Source organism: Cucurbita moschata, unplaced genomic scaffold, assembly GCF_002738365.1.
Source record: "Cucurbita moschata cultivar Rifu unplaced genomic scaffold, Cmos_1.0 Cmo_Scf00007, whole genome shotgun sequence".
NCBI classification, from domain to species: domain Eukaryota; kingdom Viridiplantae; phylum Streptophyta; class Magnoliopsida; order Cucurbitales; family Cucurbitaceae; genus Cucurbita; species Cucurbita moschata.
This window is the reverse complement of record NW_019268523.1, coordinates 1,764,826-1,784,393: the sequence shown is the minus strand read 5'-3', so window position 1 is coordinate 1,784,393 and position 19,568 is coordinate 1,764,826. Positions and strand designations below refer to the sequence as shown.

Sequence of the window (19,568 nt, the reverse complement as noted above, 5' to 3'; positions counted from 1 at the left end):
CATACAACATATATATTTATACGTATATAAAATTATAATAATAATAATAAAATAAAATAAAATAAAAAAAAGTTGCAGGACCATGTTCTTCCTTTTTGCATATTTTTATATTATTTTTTACTCTTGCAGGTGAGCACCTTTTTCTCTTGTTTGAAATTCAAAATTTGAAAGCTTTCCAGTTTCCGACATGACAAAATAATACCCAGAACCCATATGCAATAATACAAGCATTTCTCGAGCTTGGGGTTTCTTTTTTTTTTCTTTTGTTTTTGTTTCTTGCAGTTGGGAGCTTCCATGGCAGATTCAACTTGCCTCATTCAGCACCCTTTCTCTTATACTTCAGGTTTTCCTAATGAATCCATGGAGGTCAGTCAGTCCCCACCATTCCCCTTCGTAATTTCTGTACAATTTGTTTCAATTCGGATTCCATTTCAATCATTTCTTCTCTGTCTTCCTCTCTGTTTCTTTTAGGGCAATCATCCAATTCATGCTCTTGGCCAGTCCGTCTCCTTCGGGAGATTCATGTCCGAGTCTTTGGCTTGGGATAAATGGTCCACTTTTTCCCACAATCGCTACGTTGAAGAAGCTGAGAAGTTCTCTCGCCCTGGATCTGTTGCTCAGAAGAAAGCTTTCTTTGAAGCACATTACAAGAAGATTGCTGCTCAGCGGGCTGCCGCCTTGCTCGAGCAAGAAAATGCTGCTGCGTCTTCCAACTCTGTCCAACAAACTGAAACTGTCGATGATGTTGGTGCCTGTGCTTCTCTGCAGACCGCAATGCCGTCCTCTGCCGGCGTCGAGCAACATGGCAGTTGCGACGGTTCTGATCCTAAGGAGGAGAAAGTTGGAAGCAGGGAGGTTGAGGGAGTTGATTCTGGCATTGCCCACCAAGTGTTCGACGAAATTCCTCAGAAGGTTGAGCCGAAAGTTAAGGTTGAGGGTGTTGATTTGAATGGTGGGTTGACTGAAGTTGAGCTCACTCGGACACCCCAGATGGAAAAATCTCTTCCTAAGGTATTCAAAATAATGTTGAGTTCATTCAAATATTACGAGTTTTCTTGCTATCTGATACTATTTGTGTTGTTGTTCCAGAGTTCCCGCCAGAATTTGGAGCACCCGTCCACCATTAGCAAGAAGAAAGCAGCTACTTCATACCCAAAGCTTCCGTTGTTCAATAGGTCATCGAAGATCCCATCTACGCCAGCCAAACCAATTGCGCCAGCTTCGACTCCAAAACAAGTAGCAAACAAACATGTAATGGAGTCTGCAGATAAAAGGAAGTCTACACCTAAATCTCTTAGGATGGCAGTGAACTTTACACCCATTCGAGAGCTCAACAAGCTAACTTCAACAGTCATAAGAAAGATTGAACGCTCAAGAGTTGGGTCCAATACTTCAAAACCAGCTAAAGATTGCTCAACTCCTCTTAGAACACCGAACACGGTTGCCACACTTTTCATTACTGTCTAGGAATGCATCTTTTGAGTATGGAGATTTTCTTCTTAATCTTTCTGTAATGTTTGGTGATCTGCAGGCGTTGAAGAATGTGCCCCATAAGCATCCTTCTACAACACCCTGGTCAGAAAAGAAAAGGTTGTAGCCTTTCTCCTGTCTGTCTGCTGCTCTTAAGAGGCCTCAACATGTTATCATTTAGTGAGAGCTGACCAAAATTCTTGTGTAATAATTGCAGAAACAAATCGTACTCGCCATTTTCATTCACACCTTTCAGCTTGAGAACCGAAGAAAGAGCAGCGAGAAGAAAGGAGGCAAGCTTTTGCTGCATTCTTGTCATGTGCCTTTTTTCAAATACAATAACAAACCTAACTGATTGCTTGTTTCTCCTCAATACTATAGAAACTTGAAGAGAAGTTCAACACAAATGAGTCACAAAAAAAGGTGCAACTTCAAACAAAACTAAAGGTAATCTCTTCATGAATTTTACTCAGTGAACTGTAACCGACTTATTGACATGGTAAGTCTCAACTTAACGGACTAACATTTCTGCAGGAGAAAACCGAAACAGAAGTAATAAAACTGCATCAAAGCTCCTGCTTCAAAGCTAGGCCACTGCCCAATTTTTACAGGGAGCGAAAAGCACAGATGAACAACGAGGTAAACTAGGGATTTTTGTGAGATTTCATATTAGTTGGAGAGGAGAACGAAACATTCCTTTTAAAGGTGTTAAAACCTAAAAAGACAATATCTGCTAGCGGTGGGCTTGGATTGTTACAAATGGTATTAGAGCCAAGTTTCGGACGGTGTGCCAGCGATGACGTTGGACCCCCAAAGGGATAGATTGTGAGATCCCACATTGGTTGGGAAAGGGGAATGAAGCATTCCTTATAAGAGTGTGGATTGTGAGATCCCACATTGGTTGAAAAGGGAAACGAAGCATTATAAGAGTGTGGATTGTGAGATCCCACATTGGTTGGAAAGGGGAACAAATCATTCCTTATAAGAGTATGGATTGTAAGACCCCACATTGGTTGGAAAGGAGAACGAAGCTTTCCTTATAAGGGTGTGGATTGTGAGATCCCACGTTGTTGGAAAGGGGAAAGAAACATTCCTTATAAAGGTGTGGAAACCTCTACCTAACAGACGCATTTTAAAACCTTGAGGAAAAGTCCGGAAGGGAAAGCTCAAAGAAAGCAATATCTGCTAGCTGGTGGGCTTAGCGGTTACAATTTTGCTGCGTATTTGGCACAATTTAGAGTAAAATCCCACATGCTGATTGCCTAATACAATAGGCAATGAATTGATATAATTGTTTCTGCCCCTTTCTTCCTTAGCAGGTTCCCAAGACTCATACCCCATCGCCAAAAGTAGGAAGAAAGATTAGTCCCAGAACAGGAGAAACCACAATGCCCCATTCTGGGTATATGCCTCCAGTTAAAAGCAGCAGAAGCATGAATAAGAGTGTTCAGGGAAAGGCTCGTTCTCTGTCACTACGAACTTTAATGTCTGCTCACGAGAACACATCTCCTAATATTCAGCAGTGAAGGTCAAGCAGCAGATTCCTTGATGAAAACCATTTTCATTTATTCATGAGAGGTATGCAGATCTCGACGTGTATCCATTTTGTTCTACTGGTATATCAGTCAATCTTTATGTAACAAAGCCTTGTTTGATATGAACTCTACTGTATAAAAATGTCGGTATATGTAAAGAACATTGATTTGATGGGCTATGAAGTTATCATTATTCTTCAGAATTCAACAAAGACTAGCCTGTTCCCAATTTACTGCCTCTTCTACTCTTAGCTTGCCTGTCTTTCTTCTACCAAACACCAAATAATCATGTCCTCCACGACGAATTCCACTTCACGGCAACTTATACTTTATATAGAAGGGGTTGTGCGAGAGATTTTCCCTGTTTTGCCTCTCCTTTTTTTTAAGCCCATTTGTAACTGTTTCTTTTTTTTTTATTATTATTATTATTTATTATTTATTATCTTGGTTGTCTCTTAAATGGAAATATAAAAATTTTCAATTTTTATCTAGGTAATTGTTGAGTTAGCTCTTAATCTTTTAAATTTTAAAATTTTTATCTTTTGGTGTGTTTGTTTTTTAATTATGGCATTCTCTAACAAGTATTATGATAGTTTATTGACTTAAGTCCAATAATGAAATTAGGTCCTAATGGCTCTATCCTTTCCTAGACCAAATTCCATCCATAGAATAGCTTTTTCAAGAAATACGAGACATCTAAATCATACAAGTAAAGAGATATATTCATCGATAAGAAATTGTTAAGAAATTGTGATAAAAAAAATTGAGATTAAACTGGCTTTATCTTTTCTCAATCTCAATTAGTAACATATAATATGATAATACAAAGATATCATGCTATTGTCTTTTGCAAGCCCAACTCATATTTCAACTCTAATTAATTACAGCTACCAAATATAGCTCACTGGGGTTATTTTTATTTTCAATGTCATCACAACATAAACAATTAAGACCTAGGTAACGCCTCAACACGCACCACTAAATATGTTTATATTTACATCGAAATCTTCAGTGAAATTTGTTTCATCCGTAATAGTTGATAAATCAATGCGTTTTTATGCCATGATTGACAAATTTTTACTCCAACCAAACACCTTTCGGCTACACATTAGAGAAACCTAACCTTATACACCTTCTGACTGTGAGCCATCCGGAGGCGCAATAAGTGCCTCTCTGCTCTCTTCATCGGCTTTCTGAGACACAACAGGCGTCTTGCCAGGATATAGTACGTAATGTTGAAGCATGAATAGAAGATCAAAGAATATACTTATCTGCAAAAATTTAAACAACAGCAACTCATAAGTATCAAGTAAATAATTTGGTTTTGTTGGACTGATGATATCAATGAGATTAACAGATCTTTCCGTTCTATTTTTTCAATGCATAGAAATGGTCTCAACTGCATTGTTAAACAAGAAGTTTTGGGCTTGGTTAATTTATAAATTTCTGCAGCTCTAAGCGTCCAAGGGTATTAAACATTTATCATAGAAATAAAGAGGAATTCATACCAAAGAGAGCAATGTCTTCCCAATATTGCCATAAAAGTTTACCCATGAATCTGGAAGAAAAAGAAGTTGAATTTATGTAAAACCCAGGTCAAAAAAATTTCAGACGCTACAACCAAAAGGCAAAGACAAAGATAGCATACTTTGATCTATGGACTGCACTGCCATCTGAGCGTAATTTGCCAATCCACCCAGAAAGTCGAGTAGTATGTTGCCAATGCTGAATCCATCAGTGCTCTTCCGCAAAAAGTTCATGATTGCCTTTACAATGCGTTATTAGTAAGCATCAAAACGTACCCAAATTCACTTATAATTTAACTGAAAGAACGCAATTACTTGGACAAAAGATAACAGGCTCAGGCATGATAATTTGTTGCTCCTATTCATGTAAACTTTTAATCAAGTTAAAGCTGATTAATTTCCGTTTTCCACTTTCGGCAGACCCAACGATGGACAGTCACAAAGGGCTAAAGCCAATTCCTTGAATGAACTAATCAACCTAATTTGGTCATACGTATTCTGGTAGTGGACTGATGGGTCAATGTCTTTTTTTATAACAAAATTTAAACAAGCAAGAAAATCTCACCTGAGGTATGTATTTAATAGCCGTCATAAATACTTGAATTGAGCTGCCAAAATTAAGGAACTCGAGGTTAAATGACAAACTAGACTTGGGATTCTCTACAATGAAGCCACAATTTGAATGACCAAAAAAAAAAAAAAAAAAAAAAAAAAAAAAANAAAAAAAAAAAAAAAAAAAAAAAAAAAAAAAAAAAAAAAAAAAAAAAAAATATATATATATATATATATATATATATATATATATATATATATAACCCATTAAGTTGGAAATAGAAGTTGTTTAACAATGTCAAACCATCAAAAAGACGTATAACATAAGTGGAAGGACAAGACATTCTCCCAACAAAGACCTATAGAAGTAACAAAGAGATCCCTAATTGGCTCGAGTAAGCTTTCTGTCAGCTATATGCCTCAATCTGCAAGTTTGAGAGATGTTTCACTAACCCACAAGATCTTTTTTTTTTTTTTTTTGGATCTTCTGCTTATGGGAGTTTCAATACATCCAAGACAGAATTAAAAAAGATAACCCCCAAAGAACTATCTCGCATCATGTATGATCTAGTTGCAGTGCTTTATCCAAAGGTTTTTCCTCATTTCATGTACTATATAAGTATACAACTTGGTTAGTGTAGATTCATCCCCGTTTCTGGCAGAGCAGATATTGCACCTGTCCTTCTACTAGCTATTAATGAAGTGATTTCATTTCGTATCCAAATAAAATATAGAATCCAAGAGGAAGATAAATACACAAGGATGCAATCAAAGAAGTCCATCTAATAACCCAAAACATGACCTTTTCTAGGATCTAACCATTACATTTCCACCTATTCTCAAAGCCACTACAATTTCTCTCTGGGAAATTTCCTAAAAAGACATCTTCAACTGTCATCATCAAAGTTCTTAAAGGGGGAAAATCTGTCATTATCAAAGAAACATTTTCCAGAGTTTATGGCCGAAAAGAGTTTGAAGAAGCAAATCTTGATTCTTGCACCACTATATCTGGTTGAATAACAGGAAAAGGTATCCCGTGCTTTCCTAGAAACCTATAGCTAGGATATTGCAAATAAAAGTGTTTAAATGTAGAATCTCTCTTTTTGGGAAGTTATTATGTAGCAAAGAAATTCAACAATTTACGTACTAGGACAAACACCAATCAGATTTTTTAAAATTTTGTGGTAGCTTTTCACATCCTTATAAGTTATAAGGTATTATAGAATTCCTGTCATAGGTGTTGACTCGACCGATTCAGTACATAATAGATCAAAGATTTAAAGTGTCAACCAATAAAATATCACCATTCAGGAAACTTCTTAAGAACCCCCTTACTTGAATATGGAGATTAACCAGAGCCAAGACTGGCTAGACAGACCAATGAAGAAACAAATTGCAGCAAATATCCATACGACAGTCACAATTGTAAGCGATATTTTGGAAACTATCTGAGTTCCACGCTGCAAAAGTAAAAGTAATTAATATATGTTAGCAAAATCAATCTTTAAATAGACCAGCGGATAGAACAAATATAAACTTAGAGAAGAATTCCAAACGGCTAACATCATAGATCACAATTTGGAACAACGTGATTGCCGTCAACAGAACAGCGTGTATAGAGAAAGCAACATCATTTGCAGCAACAGGTATCATCTGAAAGATCCAAGAAAATCAACAAGATCAGCAGAAAATACAAAGGTAGAAGGAGAAATTAACAAATGAAGTGGAATACCTGTAGTTAATATACTAACGTGTAAGAAGAAATTAACAAAAATTTACAGTATCAAACACAGTTCTAGATCGAGATTACAATGTGAAATAGTTCCATCTAACATGTGGAGATGTTAAACACTAACACACACAAATTCACACCAAGTAGCAGGACATTGAATCCAAACTTAAACATCCAGATTTTATAGGCAAATTATGTTTGTTAATTTTAAGTTCAACACAATAAAACCGGCAATAAAGGCGAGATATATCCACCGATGCAACAATTAATTCCAACATCAAAACATGACCGCACGATCACACACAACGAGAAAACAAAAAGGAAAAGGAAGCAGAGTCGAAGAAGTCCAAAACCTGATCGAAACCATACTTCTCAAAGTACTGTTTCTGAACAGCGGAGCTGAAGTAAAGCGAGGCGTTATATATCAAATATGTCGAGTGCTTAGTCAAGTTTAACAGCACGAAATCAAAATTCAGTCCAACGACACTACATAACACAAAAAACAATGAAAAATCAGGAAGAAGAAGAAGAAGGCGGATGGAATAAACAAATGGAAATCAACGAGAAGTACCTCTTCCTACGGAAATTTAAGATGACTTGAGGATAGAAACTGATGGACCAGGAAACGAAGGCGAACCATCCCAGTACTTCGTAGGTAATCTCGAGAGGAATCGAATTCCACGACGCCATTTTTCTTCGTTTCCTTGTTTCGGCTAAAGGCAGATGAAACAAAGAAGAATGAGAAATTTATCGTCGCAACCTGAAATTCGATTCGTTAGCCGATGATGAAATTCAGAAGCAGAGAAAACGACGAGGCGGATGGTTACCGCCTGATCAATGGGAGATTCCACCGGGAAGTTCTTCCCTCGCAAATTTTCCTGTCCTTTCTTTTTTTTCTTCTTCTTTTTCTTTTTCTTCTTCAAATATTAATAAATAAAAAAAATAGAAATGGAATATAGCCGTGAAGAAAGGCACATTCATACGCTTAATTATTTAATTTCGTGCTTTCCATAGTTTTGCGCACCTTATCCCTATTTTATCAAATTAAAAAATAATAATAAAAAAAAAAAAAAACCAGTCGTCAGTCTCATAGTTTTAAAATGCGTCTACTACCCGATGGGTTTCCACACCGTTCCAATGAATGTTTCATTCCCCCCTCCAATCGACGTGAGATCTCACATATCATTTTCATACTTTTTTTTATATTCTTTAGAGGGTAAATGTTTTGACGTTCAATAGGCTAAAACTCGATAATGATCTTAATTGTGTTTTAAAGTATCTCATTCAATTATTCTAATGAGCCGTCAAGCCATGACAACAGTCGCCCATTGCACATTTTGGTTCATCGTTCAACAAACTTTGCACATCAAATACCTCGAACCAAGCAAATAGTAACAAGTCTCAATTCATTATTGTCGCTCACCCCTACTATCTAACCCTCTCCTCCATCGTCATCACTGATTCCAATTCTTCTACATGAAAGCTTAAACTCTAATTTTTTGTCATTGCAAATGTTTTTTTTTTTTTTTTTTTGTTAACTCAATGATGGGTTCACGGGTCGATGACTTAAATTTAAGTCATAGNGCAAATTTTTTTTTTTTTTTTTTTTTGTTAACTCAATGATGGGTTCACGGGTCGATGACTTAAATTTAAGTCATAGACTAAGTAGAATTATAAACATGAATAAAGACATAAACATCATTTACATAATCTAATAATCCAAAAATTAAATTAAAGAATATAAATCCATAACAACCCATCTTCCCAAGTAGTTGAAGAATTTGATTATTATTATTTTTTTTTTGTTCTGTTTCTTTTTTCTGGACATTTTTTTATGAGGGTATAGAAACTTTTTCGTAACGGAGCAAATGTGTTTTAAAATTGTGAGGTTAAAAACAACAGGTAATGGACTAAAGCGAACAACATTAGCTAGCGATGAGTCTGGATTATTACTAATAATTTCAGAGTCGAACACCAAGTGGTGTGCTAGCGAAAAACCTAAATGGTTAGATGAGATCCCCACGTCGATTGGAAAAGAAAACAAAACATCTAACGATAAGTAGCCCACCAACTCAACACATGGGACCATCGTATCTGATGGCTCTCTTTTTCCTTTAGAAAACAAAACATCCCATGCTCTTTTGAGCTATCTTCAACCCTCCCCTTTTTGCCTCACATGGGTTGATACCCTTTACATTACCCAACCACCCTTCCAAATGTTAGTTTTATTTCCATTTTGTCCCCAATAATGTCCTTACTCCCATTAATAAAAACCCTACTTCCTCTACATAATTTGTCTACCGACAAGAAATAACTATTTTAAAAGTACAGTGACCAAAATAAATTTAAAATTTTAAGCTCTCGAATGAAGTCCTAAAAAAACGACAGTTCTCCGACCCCGAAAAGTGATTTATATTAGGGCCCCGCAATCAAGCAAGCGTGTCTCCAAACACTCACCCCCATGTGCAGCTTTCCCTCCATCAAATCCGAAAAATAGTTCGGTTCCCATAATTATTTAATCACATTTGTCCCAACATGTCTTATTATCTCCCATTATATAAAACCCCTCACCCATCTCCATTCCTTTCAGCTCACACACAAACAAACTCAAGTCACCTAACATGATGAAGCTCCGGTCTAAGAGGTTCTGCACAGCCTCCACTTTCAGGCTTCCAAGCTTCGTCACCCGCTGCAACAAGAAGATCAAAGTCGCCGACGACCACCACAACGACATCGTCCCCCTGTCCGAAATCAAGTGGGAGCTCCGCCCCGGTGGCATGCTTGTCCAGAGAAGAGAGATCCCCGCCCCACCCACTTTCACCCGAGATCAAACTATCACGGTTAGAGTCTCAACCGTCTCCCAATCCCACGACATTTCAATCCAACCGATCTCAACTTTTGGTAAGTCCAGTTAAAATATCAAATATAAACTGTCTGGTCTCTACTATAAATACTCCTTAACTCATAGTGTCTTGTAATCTCTTTTTTATTGTTTTTAATAAAGAGTACGAGTGTTTCAGGGGAATTGAAGATGATTCTATCAATGGTGACCGGTTTGGAAGCAAGAGAGCAAAGATTGCTATTCAAAGGGAAGGAAAGAGATGACTGTGAGTATCTACACATGGTGGGAGTAGGAGACAAAGACAAGGTTCTTCTGCTTGAAGATCCAGCCATCACAGAAAGGAAGCTTCATGGCTTGGCAGCATCCCAACCAATTAGTGTATAATTAATCACACTAATCCTAATTAATCCCAAACTAAACATGCTTTTTCATACCACTAACTCCAACAATTTCAAACGCCTTAATTTCTCGTATGTTTTTAGGACTCCGTTCTTGTATTATAGAAGAATCTGTAAGGATCGAGTGTCTCGAGTGTCTCGAGTTTAAATTTTAGAGATAATTAATGTATCTTCATCTTTTGTAACGGTTTAATTTATATACTTTAGGTACGTCGTTTTTTTAATGATAATTTGAAAGATAATTTAAAAAATGTAAAAGCTATGGTGTTTTAGTTTTGTATGTGGTGAGCTGACCCAAGCGTGCAAGCATGCGTTAAAGTTGCTGTGAAGTTGTCGGTTGCTATAAAATAAAACCGTCCCTTAAACTTATTTAAAAAACTTTTAAAATATTTTTAAATTTAAAAAAGAAATAAGTTTAATTAATACCTTAATTCTTTTAACTAACTTTAAAAACACAAAAATTTTAAATTATTTAATAAAAATTAATAATGTTAATACTTTTTTTTAAATATATTACTAAAATAAAATTTTAAAAGTTGAGTATATTTTTTTAGAAAGAAAAAAAAAAAAATAGAAGTATTTTTTTTATTATTAATTCAGCCATTTCTATTTAATGGTATTTCCCTATTTCTAATTTATTTCTAATAGTTCACACAATGTGAGCCCATTTTCTTGTCGAGCAAGCTTATTCTGATAGCTCCTTATATTGGACACCAATTATAATTATAGTTCACACACTATTGAGTCCCTTTTCTTGTCGAGTAAGTCTATCCGGACACCCATTAGAATCAGTAACCGTCACAGCAACATTATGTAAAACATAACGATACTTCACCTGTCTAGTGGTGTACGTGTCCGAACCCTCGTGAATCAACCCCACTATTTAATATAACTCTGCATCCTATCAGAATAATCTTCACTAACATGACCATTCGCAAGGATGTAAGAGAATGTTGGGGCTGAAGGGTAAATGAGTCGTTGGATCGTTTAAAATTTAAAATAACACTAAAGTTTCACTTATTTGTAATTCAAATTTTTATAATCATATTTGCAACATTATCTATAATTATGTTTTTAAAAAAAAAATGAAGAAAGAAAATAGAAGGGTAGACTGCATTTCCCAGAATGACCTTATGTCCAAAATGAACTGTTTGTTCACACGTTCTCAGCTTCTTTTCACAAAGCGACCCTGAAAGAGGGGTAGAAAAGTCACATAATATTAAGGATAGTAAAAAGTAAAAAGAGGTGGTAAATTAGGAAGGATGAAGAAAAGTTACCTTAATTCTTGGGCGCTTCTCAGCATTGAGCTTCCTAACTTGATAGCGAATGCGCTTGGAAAACAGCCGGCTCTGCCTCTTCTCTTTGTACCTCAGAACACTTGCTTCCCTTTCTTTCCCTATTTCTGGGACTTTCCACGCGTTATTCCCTTCGCTTCCCATTCCATTTCTCTGCATCAACACCAAACAATTTGAAGATCAACACATCTAAAACTCTGATTTTCAATGAAGTAAACTGATCTTACAACATTGGGGAGAGAATCGGAGCAGAGAGATGGATCGTCATGGAGATTCGGCACTGTCTGCGGCGATTCTCCATTGATGAAAAGTGGAGCTTTGTCCGACCAGGCATTCAATATCCCTTCATAATCCAGCTTCAACCATACATCCGCCGCTGTGCTTCTTGCTTCCTTCTTCTCCACCACTTCCGAATAACACACCCACCTCTCCTCCGCCCCCACTTCCCTCTCTCTGCTTCTCATCGCCGTCCGTACAAGTTCCGGCTCCGACCATGTATCGTTCTGGTGTAAAAACTTCTGCAGGCTGCTGCTGTTCTCCGGATGCAGGGGAAACAGAGTGAGCTGCTTCTTTGGCGGCGATGGCGGGTCGTGGATCATCTTCAGGGGAAAAATTAGCTGAGGAATTTGGGTCGTCTTGTTTTGGTTCTGGATTTACGAATCGGATGCTTGATTAGGGAAATTTCATTGCTGACGCTCATTTCTCTCGATCTTCTTTAAACAACACACACACAAATTTCACTCTGTTTGCAACAGACAGGGGAAAGAGTGCAAAAAGCGAAGCCAAGGAGGCGGGAGGGACCCAGTTGGTGACGTGTTCGGTCTCTTGACACGTGGAGAGAACAGATTGGGCGGGAGTGGATTTTGTGTTTTTATCCAAATTTCCCTTTGGATAGAATCGTGGGGGTGTTTTTGTAATTTTATTATACTTATTTTTTCTGAAAACAATTTATATTTTTGCCCCCATTGGAAAAAAATAGTAATATTCTATTTTAATTTACATCCACGTCAGTGCAACGGTTGTTTGCCAGATCTTGATATTGATAGTATTGATTAAATGAGAAACAGAAGTGAAAGAATTAAAAAGATGGATAGAGTAGTGGAGGATCTTATGATAATCACTCTTTTGAATTATCAGAGAATGGTGAAATACATTAAGTATGCAACAGAACCATAATCTCTTCAAATTCAATTCAAACCCATCTCATAAAATTTAAAAGTTTAGAAGGCAAACAATCCAGCAACGCCCAAAAGCCCCGCAACGGTGGCGGCTGACACTTTCTGGAACGAAGCATCACTGGGCGGAGAATCAGCGGGTGAATCACTTGGTGCATCGGCCATATCTTCGTCTTCGCTGACGGGTCCGGCAGCAGGTCCGCTTGGGGAAGGTGGAGATGACGCATCAGCATCAGACTCGGGGGATCCAGCAGGGGAATCGGCAGAACCCTCATTGCCGGCAGGGCCAGAAGCAGGGCCGGAAGCAGGGCCATCGGCAGGGCTGGAAGCCTTAGGGGCACCGGCCTCAGCCTCAGGGGCACCGGCATCAGCCTTGGGGGCACCGGCATCAGCCTCGGGGGCACCGGCATCAGCCTTGGGGGCACCGGCATCAGCCTTGGGGGCACCGGCATCAGCCTCGGGGGCACCGGCATCAGCCTTGGGGGCACCGGCATCAGCCTCGGGGGCACCGGCATCAGCCTTTGGGGCACCGGCATCAGCCTCGGGGGCACCGGCTTCAGCCTCGGGGGCACCGGCTTCAGCCTTGGGAGAAGAAGCAGCTCCTTTGTGAGCATGGGCAGGGGATGGAGCGGCAGCTGCGGCAGTCTTATTTTCAGCAGATTTGGCGTCAGAGGGTTTATGGTCATCGGCCTTGGGTGATGCGGCGGAGACAATGCCGACAACGACGGCGAAGACAAGAGCAAGGAGAAGCAATTGGCGGGCCATTGTTGCTGATTTTGTTAAGAGATGGGAAGAAGAAGAAAGAGGGAATTTATTTAGATAGGATTCTGAAGGTTGCAGAAATCCTCTAAGGTATATAGAGAAAGACTGCAAGACCAGAGAATGAGTTTGAAGGAGGAAAGGGGAATGGCATTTAAAGGGGTTTCCGGCCGACGGCGGAGGATTCCGTTTGGAGTTCAGAGGCTCGCCGGATTTCGCGGATTTCGCCATTTTCAGTTGCCTGCAACTGCAACCGGGTCTTCCGGCCAGAATCTTAACTGTATTTAGGATCTCTTCTCTACAATGGCGGGAGGGAAATTCAGTTTAATATAATTTTATATAATATAGTGTGAATTTGAAAAATATATAATATACATATTATATACAAATGGATCTATCGGTTCACGAAACCGACCCGGATGATGACGCGAACCCATTACCCATTTGTAGATGGGGCTGCATCAACCGCCAAGAAATTGAAACTAGAAACTGAAACATGGATCAAATCGCTGGTGTTCTGCCGTCAACGGTGCCGGACTAAGGAGGAATGCGAGGACACGATTCGAAGAAATCTCCGAAGTATGAACAACAAATAAATTGTTTCCTGTTTAATTCGTTTATTCTAATGCTTTTTTAGCAGTTCTCTACTACCGAAATGTCTGTTCTAGGTCTGTATTTTTTCCCTCAATGGATTATTGAATCTATTCCTGCGTGCCTCAGCTCCGATGATGAAGTTCTTGATAGAGCATTTGGAGAAATCCGGATGTGGAATCGGGGATAAGTTCATTAAGAATTCTTCTCATGGTAGAACTTCAAATCTCTGTGTACGCTCATGCTAACTTGAATCTGATCTTGGCAATGATTTCTGGAGGAGTGTGTGAGGAGAAGAGTGATGAAATCAGTGGCTGCTAATCCTTACTGCTCAGAAGCTGCTGCAAAAGATGCCATGGAAGCTGTCTGGGATGTTTGTTATAATGATACACAGCCATTTGATAGATCTCCCTGAAGAATGGTTTATGCTCTCATTTCATCTGCAGAGAACAAAGCCGCCGCCGCTCCTAATTTAATGGCGCAGTGCCAAAAAGAGCAACAGGTTTTTGTCTCGAAATCGGAGGTTTAAATATTCATATACACTGCTTATTAATACTCGTTCCAATTTTTGTCAGTAAATTTGTATGTTAGAGTCAAACAAACTCATCTGATGTGAGTCGTGTAGAGCAGAGCTTAGAGTGGATCGCCAGATTTAACATGATGCACAGATGTGCTTTGTTTCTCACGAAACGTGTGTGGCAACTCCGCCCCTTGGAGGAGCCCTTTCAATCTCCCAATTTCTCTTATATTCTATTTCTTCTTCTTCTTCTTCTTCTTCTTCTTCCTTCTCCCTTGTAATTCTCTCCACCTCTTCTTCCCCATTTTCTCCATTCTCTCTCTCCCTCTTCTTCCATGGCCCTCGGAATCGAAGCTCGACTGCGTTCTAGCAATGGGGGGTGTGTTATGCCGCCCGATGCCCATTTCTCCGATGATGGGGTTTCTCGCAAATCCAAAGTTACCGTCGTTGGAAGTGGCAATTGGGGCAGTGTGGCGGCCAAACTCATCGCCTCTAATGCCGCTAGGCTGAGCTCTTTCCATGGTGTTGTCTTGAACTTCTTCTGAAATCTCATGATTTGTTTGTTATTGTTGCTGGATTTCTATTTTCCCCTTTGCATTTTGAATTATTCATTACTTTTATTGGATTCCAGATGAGGTTAGAATGTGGGTGTATGAGGAGACTCTGCCTACTGGTGAGAAGCTGACTGATGTTATCAACCTCAACAATGTAATGTTCTGTTGATTCATTACGACCCCTTTCCATTTTAGGGAATTTAGAGCGTTACAGATTAGTGATTCTTGGACCTTTATTAACAGGAGAATGTTAAGTATCTCCCTGGTATAAAGCTTGGCATGAATGTTATTGCAGATCCAGACCTAGAAAATGCAGGTCTCATTCTAATCTTTCTGAGTTAACGTGGTGAATCTGCCATGAATTGTGACTCTAATGGGTTGAATCTCAGTGAAGGATGCTAATATGTTGGTGTTTGTGACTCCCCATCAATTTGTGGAGGGGATATGCAAGAGAATGGTTGGAAAGATAAGGAGAGATGTAGAAGCTATTTCACTCATCAAAGGAATGGAGGTGAAGAAGGATGGTCCATGCATGATTTCTTCCCTCATCTCCCAGGAATTGGGTATCAATTGTTGTGTTCTTATGGGGGCGAACATAGCAAACGAGGTTCTAAAACTTGTCCCAATTTTCAGGTCATTTCTTGTTCCGTTTTGTTTTATGATTCTTGAACTGTTCATGCAGATTGCTGTAGAGAAATTCAGTGAAGCAACAGTGGGCTACAGGGAGAACATGAGAGAGATAGCTGAAAAATGGGTTCAACTTTTCAGCACTTCCTACTTTGTTGTTACTCCTGTAAGTACAGTTCATGACCTCATGTTTTATTCAAGCAATCCTTGTTAGCCTTCTAATGGTGAAATATTCAAAGGTCCAAGATGTTGAAGGAGTTGAAATGTGTGGAACTCTTAAGAATGTTGTGGCATTAGCAGCAGGTTAATCATGAACCTTCATCATTTGGCTTCACTTTTGCTGCTTATAATGAGCAACAGCCTTGAAAAATTTGAACATGACAGGTTTTGTTGATGGTTTGGAGATGGGAAATAACACGAAGGTACAAAAATTAGTTCTAAAAGTTCAAAAGGTAACAACCTGAATGTTTATCATATTTTGACTATTTTCACTCAATTGGGTAGGCTGCAATTATGAGAATCGGTTTGAGAGAGATGAGGATGATTTCCAAGCTTCTGTTTTCATCTGTCAAGGACAGTACTTTCTTTGAGAGTTGTGGAGTAGCTGATCTGATTACAACGTGCTGTATGGATAAATTCTTCATTCCTTTTGTTCTTCTTCCATACTCTCTGTCTGTCTTCTTCTTCCATTCTTCCATTCTCTCTGCCTGTCTCACTTAGCCACATCCGTTGGAGAGAGGAACGAAACATTCCTTATTAGGGTGTGGAAACTTCTCTCTAGCAGACACGTTTTAAAACCATGTGGCTGACGGTGATATGTAACGGGCCAAAATAGACAATATCTGTTAGCGGTAGATTTGGCTTGTTACAGATGGTATTAGAGCCAGCATTGTGTGATGTGCCAGTGAGGACACTGGGTCTCCAAGTGGGGTGGATTATGAGATCCCACATCCGTTGGAGAGGGGAACGAAGTATTCCTTATAAGAGTGTAGAAACCTCTCCCTAGCCGACAGTTTTAAAATCGTGAAGTTGACGAGCGATACGTAACAGGCCAAAACGGACAATATTTGTTAGCGGTGGGTTTGGGCTCGTAACAAATGTGTTTTTGGCAGTGGGAGGAAGAAACAGGAAGGTGGCAGCAGCTTTTGCCAAGAATGAAGGGAAAAGGTTAGTATTGCTACTCAGAAACTTGGATCTTCAACATGGATGCTGCCATGTTTCATCACCGCTGTATATGATTTTTGCCTTCTCCCATTTAGGTCCTTTGATGAACTTGAAGCAGAGATGCTACAGGGCCAAAAATTGCAGGTTTTTGTAATCATTTAGATACTTTTAGAAAGAAAATGTGATAGGACGAACAGGAAAGGAAGATGCTTGTTTGTTTCTTGCTAAAATACTCTCCAGAGCTGATTTTATTACACTTTGAAGGGTGTCTCCACTGCAAAGGAGATGTACGAGGTTTTGAACCACCGTGGGTGGCTGGAGCTGTTCCCACTGTTTGCATCAGTCCACGAGATCTGTATCGGACACCTCTCCCCCTCAGCCATCGTCGAGTATAGCGAGCGCAAACCCAACTTCTGTGTTATTGATGGCCATGCTCAGTAATTCAAACAAGACACTGAGAAAGTGTGTCAATGTCAGACTGGGATTTGGTTCATCTTTAGAAGTAAATGTACAGAGATTGCTGAGATTCTCAAAACTTTGAACTGTTTCAGATGTTCAAGAGAATCTCCTATTTTGTTGGAAGATAAGAGTGGTTAGTGCTGTGTAACTCAAAGATCCAAACCTGTAAGTTTCTTTAATGGAAATTCATGATACATATCAGATCAAAACTTCTTTTCTGATTCATTCTCTAACCTCTAAGAATCTTCCAGTTGCAGTAACTTATTGAGTAAACTCCCATCTGTTGGAACCTTCCAACAAACTCCCAGAGTGACTTATTGATTAACCAATGTGAGAGATCCTATCATAGTTGGAGAGAGGAACGAAACATAGATCCTATCATAGTTGGAGAGAGGAACGAAACATAGATCCTATCATAGTTGGAGAGAGGAACGAAACATAGATCCTATCATAGTTGGAGAGAGGAACGAGAGGAACAAAACATTTTTTATTAGGGTGTAGAAATCTCTCTCATTATTAGGGTGTAGAAATCTCTCTCATTATTAGGGTGTAGAAATCTCTCTCATTATTAGGGTGTAGAAATCTCTCTCATTATTAGGGTGTAGAAATCTCTCTCATTATTAGGGTGTAGAAATCTCTCTCATTATTAGGGTGTAGAAATCTCTCTCAAGTAAACAAATTTTTTAGGGAAACCCGTGAGGGAAAGTTCAAAGAGGACAATATCTACTAGCGGTGAGCTTAGACTGACACAAATGGTATCAGAGTCAAGCCAGACACCGAGGGTGTGCCAGTAAGGATGTTGGATCCCTAAGGGGGTGGATTATAAGATTCCACATCGGTTGAAGAGGTGAACGAAATATTCTTTATAAGGGTATAGAAATCTCTTTCTAATAGTCGAGTTTTAGAGGTGAAATCTAAAAGGGCAAGTCCAAAGAGGACCGACCATATTTCGACCCTTGTGCAGGTGTAGGTGTGTTAGGAGGTTCCTAATCCTCTCATTTTCAACTGCTACTATCCACCAAGCTGCCTTTGCATTCAATAGGGTGTCTCATTTTGCATTAATTTGATGGTTGAGCCATGGGCAGCACATATTGAAGTCCTACTCCCAAACTCCCACCACAAACTTTTTTTTTAATGATTTAAAAAAATTAAAATAAAAAATAATAATTTGGATCGTAAAGACAAAATTCAATGAAGTTCATAAAATACTCACCTTAATGAATTTGGGTAATATTTACAAAAAAAGAATAATAATAATAATAAATAGCTAAAGATGTCACTATTTTAATGACGTCACACAAATTTAATTTTTATGTATTAAATGTGGCCCCCATATGACATAGAAGTCAAGAGATTATTTTACATAAATTGGGCCTACTCAAATTGGAATTCAATCCTATTTAATTTATGGCCAATCTTTTTTATGTTTATTTTATTTTCTACATTAAATTTTCCATATATTTATTTTATAAATTTTTGGATAAAAGTAAACATCTAAAGCAGAGATCACATAAACAGAATTTAAGAAAAAGAAAAAAAAAAAAAAAAAAAGATTAGTAATTAGGTAAAGCTGGGAGGGAGAAAGTTGGGGGGAAATTTTGAAGGGGATACTGATGGTGGTTCGCAAGGCATTTGATGGAGCTTGGATTGATCTGAAGGAACAAGTAATTTCCGGCGAAAAGATCTCCCAAATACGCTTCGCCATCTCTGAATCGCTTCAGAACCTTGGAAATGGAGCCTCCCATGGCATTCACCAGCCGCGATTTCCTGAAAAGCTTTCGGAGGCTAGGGATTCTGAGCTTCTTCAACCTCCTCCCGATCGAAGCCCTTCGCATTCTGAAACCTCCAAACCTCCTCTGTTCTCCTAGTCTGGATCTCGCAAACGCCGACTCCAATTCGTCGCTGTGCCGCAGTCTCCGGTACCGGAACTTGGCTGCGGATGCGATTTCGAGGTCCGCCATGAAGGATTTGGAAGAAAATCGAATTGGTCCGTTGAGAAGCAGTGAGAGGGCATTAAAAGGGAGAGATAGAGAGAGATTGTTGAGAGCATTAAATGGCTTGGCTACTGGAGGTTGGGATTTGCATTTTCTGATCTAATCGAGAATGCATGATCAATTATTGATCGAAACAATATGAATTTATTGTTGGAGTGAAATCGGTCCTGTTTGTTCGAAACTTGTTGATGATAGCAGCATGTCCCCCACCTAGTTAGGAATTGGCGGAAGTTCGTAGAAGTAACGTGCCCACCAAACGGCGCGACAGGCTAGTTGAATATCACACGGGGCTTATCTTATTGATGTTCATATATTAACTACCATCATTAATATCCACACCACCCGGGTTAGTTAAATGGGAACGACTGAGATTATATT

The 19,568-nt window shown here is 38.9% G+C and overlaps 6 protein-coding genes and 1 pseudogene across 10 annotated transcripts; 3 read left to right on the top strand and 4 right to left on the bottom strand.

Moving 5' to 3' along the window:
- The first annotated feature begins 103 nt into the window (after positions 1 to 103).
- Positions 104 to 3,320, top strand: LOC111445659 (protein WVD2-like 7). Of its 2 annotated transcripts, none has more exons than XM_023084179.1 (8): positions 104 to 366; positions 472 to 1,011; positions 1,090 to 1,440; positions 1,532 to 1,590; positions 1,688 to 1,763; positions 1,852 to 1,917; positions 2,005 to 2,109; positions 2,787 to 3,320. In XM_023084179.1, the coding sequence occupies exons 1-8, from the start codon at positions 295 to 297 to the stop codon at positions 2,994 to 2,996; spliced, it is 1,479 nt and encodes a 492-aa protein (XP_022939947.1). In that variant the 5' UTR covers positions 104 to 294; the 3' UTR covers positions 2,997 to 3,320. The 2 variants fall into 2 exon arrangements, with proteins under 2 accessions (XP_022939947.1, XP_022939948.1); XM_023084180.1 differs by having other exon boundaries at positions 105 to 366; positions 2,790 to 3,320.
- Positions 3,321 to 3,850: 530 nt separating this feature from the next.
- Positions 3,851 to 7,745, bottom strand: LOC111445597 (cystinosin homolog). 3 transcript variants are annotated; one of them, XM_023084084.1, is made up of 9 exons: positions 7,643 to 7,745; positions 7,387 to 7,528; positions 7,169 to 7,301; positions 6,647 to 6,736; positions 6,419 to 6,543; positions 5,097 to 5,139; positions 4,654 to 4,771; positions 4,514 to 4,563; positions 3,851 to 4,276 (listed from the first exon to the last, which is right to left on the bottom strand). In XM_023084084.1, the coding sequence occupies exons 2-9, from the start codon at positions 7,503 to 7,505 to the stop codon at positions 4,130 to 4,132; spliced, it is 825 nt and encodes a 274-aa protein (XP_022939852.1). In that variant the 5' UTR covers positions 7,506 to 7,528; positions 7,643 to 7,745; the 3' UTR covers positions 3,851 to 4,129. The 3 variants fall into 3 exon arrangements, with proteins under 3 accessions (XP_022939852.1, XP_022939851.1, XP_022939850.1); XM_023084083.1 differs by having other exon boundaries at positions 7,387 to 7,575; positions 7,643 to 7,741; XM_023084082.1 differs by having other exon boundaries at positions 7,387 to 7,732.
- A 1,639-nt stretch (positions 7,746 to 9,384) lies between these two features.
- LOC111445360 (BAG family molecular chaperone regulator 2-like) lies at positions 9,385 to 10,224 on the top strand. Its single transcript, XM_023083696.1, has 2 exons — positions 9,385 to 9,716; positions 9,836 to 10,224. Exons 1-2 carry the CDS (start codon positions 9,437 to 9,439, stop codon positions 10,039 to 10,041), a joined length of 486 nt encoding a protein of 161 aa, XP_022939464.1. The 5' UTR covers positions 9,385 to 9,436; the 3' UTR covers positions 10,042 to 10,224.
- An 833-nt stretch (positions 10,225 to 11,057) lies between these two features.
- LOC111445292 (zinc finger protein CONSTANS-LIKE 7) lies at positions 11,058 to 12,083 on the bottom strand. Of its 2 annotated transcripts, none has more exons than XM_023083584.1 (3): positions 11,578 to 12,083; positions 11,333 to 11,503; positions 11,058 to 11,244 (listed from the first exon to the last, which is right to left on the bottom strand). In XM_023083584.1, the coding sequence occupies exons 1-3, from the start codon at positions 11,947 to 11,949 to the stop codon at positions 11,221 to 11,223; spliced, it is 567 nt and encodes a 188-aa protein (XP_022939352.1). In that variant the 5' UTR covers positions 11,950 to 12,083; the 3' UTR covers positions 11,058 to 11,220. The 2 variants fall into 2 exon arrangements, with proteins under 2 accessions (XP_022939352.1, XP_022939353.1); XM_023083585.1 differs by having other exon boundaries at positions 11,581 to 12,083.
- A 385-nt stretch (positions 12,084 to 12,468) lies between these two features.
- Positions 12,469 to 13,870, bottom strand: LOC111444655 (skin secretory protein xP2-like). Its single transcript, XM_023082621.1, has 2 exons — positions 13,108 to 13,870; positions 12,469 to 13,065 (listed from the first exon to the last, which is right to left on the bottom strand). The coding sequence occupies exons 1-2, from the start codon at positions 13,513 to 13,515 to the stop codon at positions 12,571 to 12,573; spliced, it is 903 nt and encodes a 300-aa protein (XP_022938389.1). The 5' UTR covers positions 13,516 to 13,870; the 3' UTR covers positions 12,469 to 12,570.
- A 15-nt stretch (positions 13,871 to 13,885) lies between these two features.
- On the top strand, positions 13,886 to 17,421 carry LOC111444654 (annotated as a pseudogene).
- Positions 17,422 to 18,739: 1,318 nt separating this feature from the next.
- LOC111445317 lies at positions 18,740 to 19,481 on the bottom strand. The gene is made up of 2 exons (XM_023083617.1): positions 19,364 to 19,481; positions 18,740 to 19,285 (listed from the first exon to the last, which is right to left on the bottom strand). Exons 1-2 carry the CDS (start codon positions 19,389 to 19,391, stop codon positions 18,750 to 18,752), a joined length of 564 nt encoding a protein of 187 aa, XP_022939385.1. The 5' UTR covers positions 19,392 to 19,481; the 3' UTR covers positions 18,740 to 18,749.
- Between the last annotated feature and the right edge of the window lie 87 nt (positions 19,482 to 19,568).